Raw genomic sequence first — 2,204 nt, forward strand, 5'->3', positions numbered from 1 at the left:
ATCTCATCTCATTATCTGTAGCCGCTTTATCCTGTTCTACAGGGTCACAGGCAAGCTGGAGCCTATCCCAGCTGACTACGGGCGAAAGGCGGGGTACACCCTGGACAAGTCGCCAGGTCATCACAGGGCTGACACATAGACACAGACAACCATTCACACTCACATTCACACCTACGCTCAATTTAGAGTCACCAGTTAACCTAACCTGCATGTCTTTGGACTGTGGGGGAAACCGGAGCACCCGGAGGAAACCCACGCGGACACAGGGAGAACATGCAAACTCCGCACAGAAAGGCCCTCACCGGCCACGGGGCTCGAACCCGGACCTTCTTGCTGTGAGGCGACAGCGCTAACCACTACACCACCGTGCCGCCCCGTACAGTATTAAGGCTATTTACAATTCATACAATTCTGCACACACATTTAATAATGTTTACTGTTTTCTTGGTGTATGTTAGAGCACACAAAAGGACACGCAGTGTTGTGGAGAGAGGAATAGGCCAAATGAAACGCAGATTTCATGTACTACACAGTGAAATAAGACTCAGCCCAGAGAGAGCCAGCAGAGTTATCACTGTGTGTGGTATTCTTCACAACCTCTGCCGGCAAAGGAATATCCCACAGCCGGAGGATAGTGATGATGACATTGACGACAACAATGATGATGATGATGGCAATGAAAATGTGATAAACTTGGATGAAGTGGAACAAAGTGGACTGGCATATAGGGATTACTTTATGAATACACACTGGAAAGAAAAAAATAAAACAGCAAAACATTTCATTCTGGGTCATTTCTTGAGTGTCATTTTTCATTTTGTCTATTAGCAACGTTTTAATTTCAAGAGCCTCTCTTTTTCCTTCAAAACCTTCTTTTGCCTTCTAAGCACGTGTATTTCCATCTTCATTTTTTTTCCATCGGGGTGAGGAACTGGCACCTGCAGCAGGAAGGAGAGGGGTGGCAGGAGGAGACAGAGGCCCACTGGAGGGAGACGCTGCAGCTGGAAGAGGAAGAGTGCATGAGGGAGATGGAAGAGGATGTGGGAGACGAGGAGGAGGAGGTGGGAGAGGAAGAGGAGGTCGTGGGAGAGGAAGAGGAGGATGTGGGAGAGGAAGAGGAGGATATTCTGGGTGTTGATCCTCCTGTGCCCTAGGGAGGAGATATTGTTATTAGGATAACTTTGTGAGCACATTTTTGGGAGCTGGGTGTTGTTTACTCTTTCATTAAATATCACTATGCATACATTTCAGTGTCTGATTATTGCACAATGCTTACGCCTCTATCTGTAACAATAACTGCATTGCTGGGTCAGCAGCACCCTCAATACCAGTGATGCTTGTATCTGACCCCAGCACGCTGTACACCACTGATGTAACTGGGGACAGAGGCTTTGGTGCTGAGCCTTCTCCTAAAATATGCATAGAATATTTCAGTGACATGCAAAGCAGGCTACCTCACATAAACATCATATCACTATAGCACTTTGGATAAAAGAGTCTACCAAGAACCTAAACATAAATATTATGTTGCATTTAGCTTTTGTAAATTGCATGGTAGGCTAAATAAGCAATGTTAATTCCAACCTGTTTTACTGATGGCTCGTTTGTAGGCTGCAATCTCAGTCCTCGAATGAGATTGCAGCGAATACCATCTCTTTTCACAGTCATCGGCTGTGCGGGAGACTCCGGGGAACGCAGCATTCATATTGAACGAGACACTTTCCCATGCATCCCTCTTACAACCCTGATTCCAAAAAAGTTGGGACAAAGTACAAATTGTAAATAAAAACGGAATGCAATGATGTGGAAGTTTCAAAATTCCATATTTTATTCAGAATAGAACATGGATGACATATCAAATGTTTAAACTGAGAAAATGTATCATTTAAAGAGAAAAATTAGGTGATTTTAAATTTCATGACAACAACACATCTCAAAAAAGTTGGGACAAGACCATGTTTACCACTGTGAGACATCCCCTTTTCTCTTTACAACAGTCTGTAAACGTCTGGGGACTGAGGAGACAAGTTGCTCAAGTTTAGGGATAGGAATGGTAACCTATTCTTTTCTAATGTAGGATTCTAGTTGCTCAACTGTCTTAGGTCTTTTTTGTCGTATCTTCCGTTTTATGATGCGCCAAATGTTTTCTATGGGTGAAAGATCTGGACTGCAGGCTGGCCAGTTCAGTACCCGGACCCTTCTTC

At 44.2% G+C, this 2,204-nt stretch overlaps 1 protein-coding gene across 1 annotated transcript; it reads right to left on the bottom strand.

Annotated features, from left to right (window-relative positions):
* Positions 1 to 863: 863 nt before the first annotated feature.
* LOC132864650 (uncharacterized) lies at positions 864 to 1,817 on the bottom strand. The gene is made up of 3 exons (XM_060898064.1): positions 1,585 to 1,817; positions 1,277 to 1,409; positions 864 to 1,150 (listed from the first exon to the last, which is right to left on the bottom strand). Exons 1-3 carry the CDS (start codon positions 1,703 to 1,705, stop codon positions 883 to 885), a joined length of 522 nt encoding a protein of 173 aa, XP_060754047.1. The 5' UTR covers positions 1,706 to 1,817; the 3' UTR covers positions 864 to 882.
* Between the last annotated feature and the right edge of the window lie 387 nt (positions 1,818 to 2,204).

The sequence above is a fragment of the Neoarius graeffei genome, chromosome 17, assembly GCF_027579695.1.
Source record: "Neoarius graeffei isolate fNeoGra1 chromosome 17, fNeoGra1.pri, whole genome shotgun sequence".
Classification (NCBI taxonomy): domain Eukaryota; kingdom Metazoa; phylum Chordata; class Actinopteri; order Siluriformes; family Ariidae; genus Neoarius; species Neoarius graeffei.

Excerpts from the sequence above, each read along its gene's own strand:
- LOC132864650 (XM_060898064.1), bottom strand. The coding sequence starts at position 1,705 with ATGAATGCTGCGTTCCCCGGAGTCTCCCGCACAGCCGATGACTGTGAA. Across the intron at positions 1,410-1,584 it reads ACGAGCCATCAGTAAAACAG|GAGAAGGCTCAGCACCAAAG; the intron begins GTTGGAATTAAC and ends TGCATATTTTAG. Across the intron at positions 1,151-1,276 it reads TTATTGTTACAGATAGAGGC|GGCACAGGAGGATCAACACC; the intron begins GTAAGCATTGTG and ends TCTCCTCCCTAG.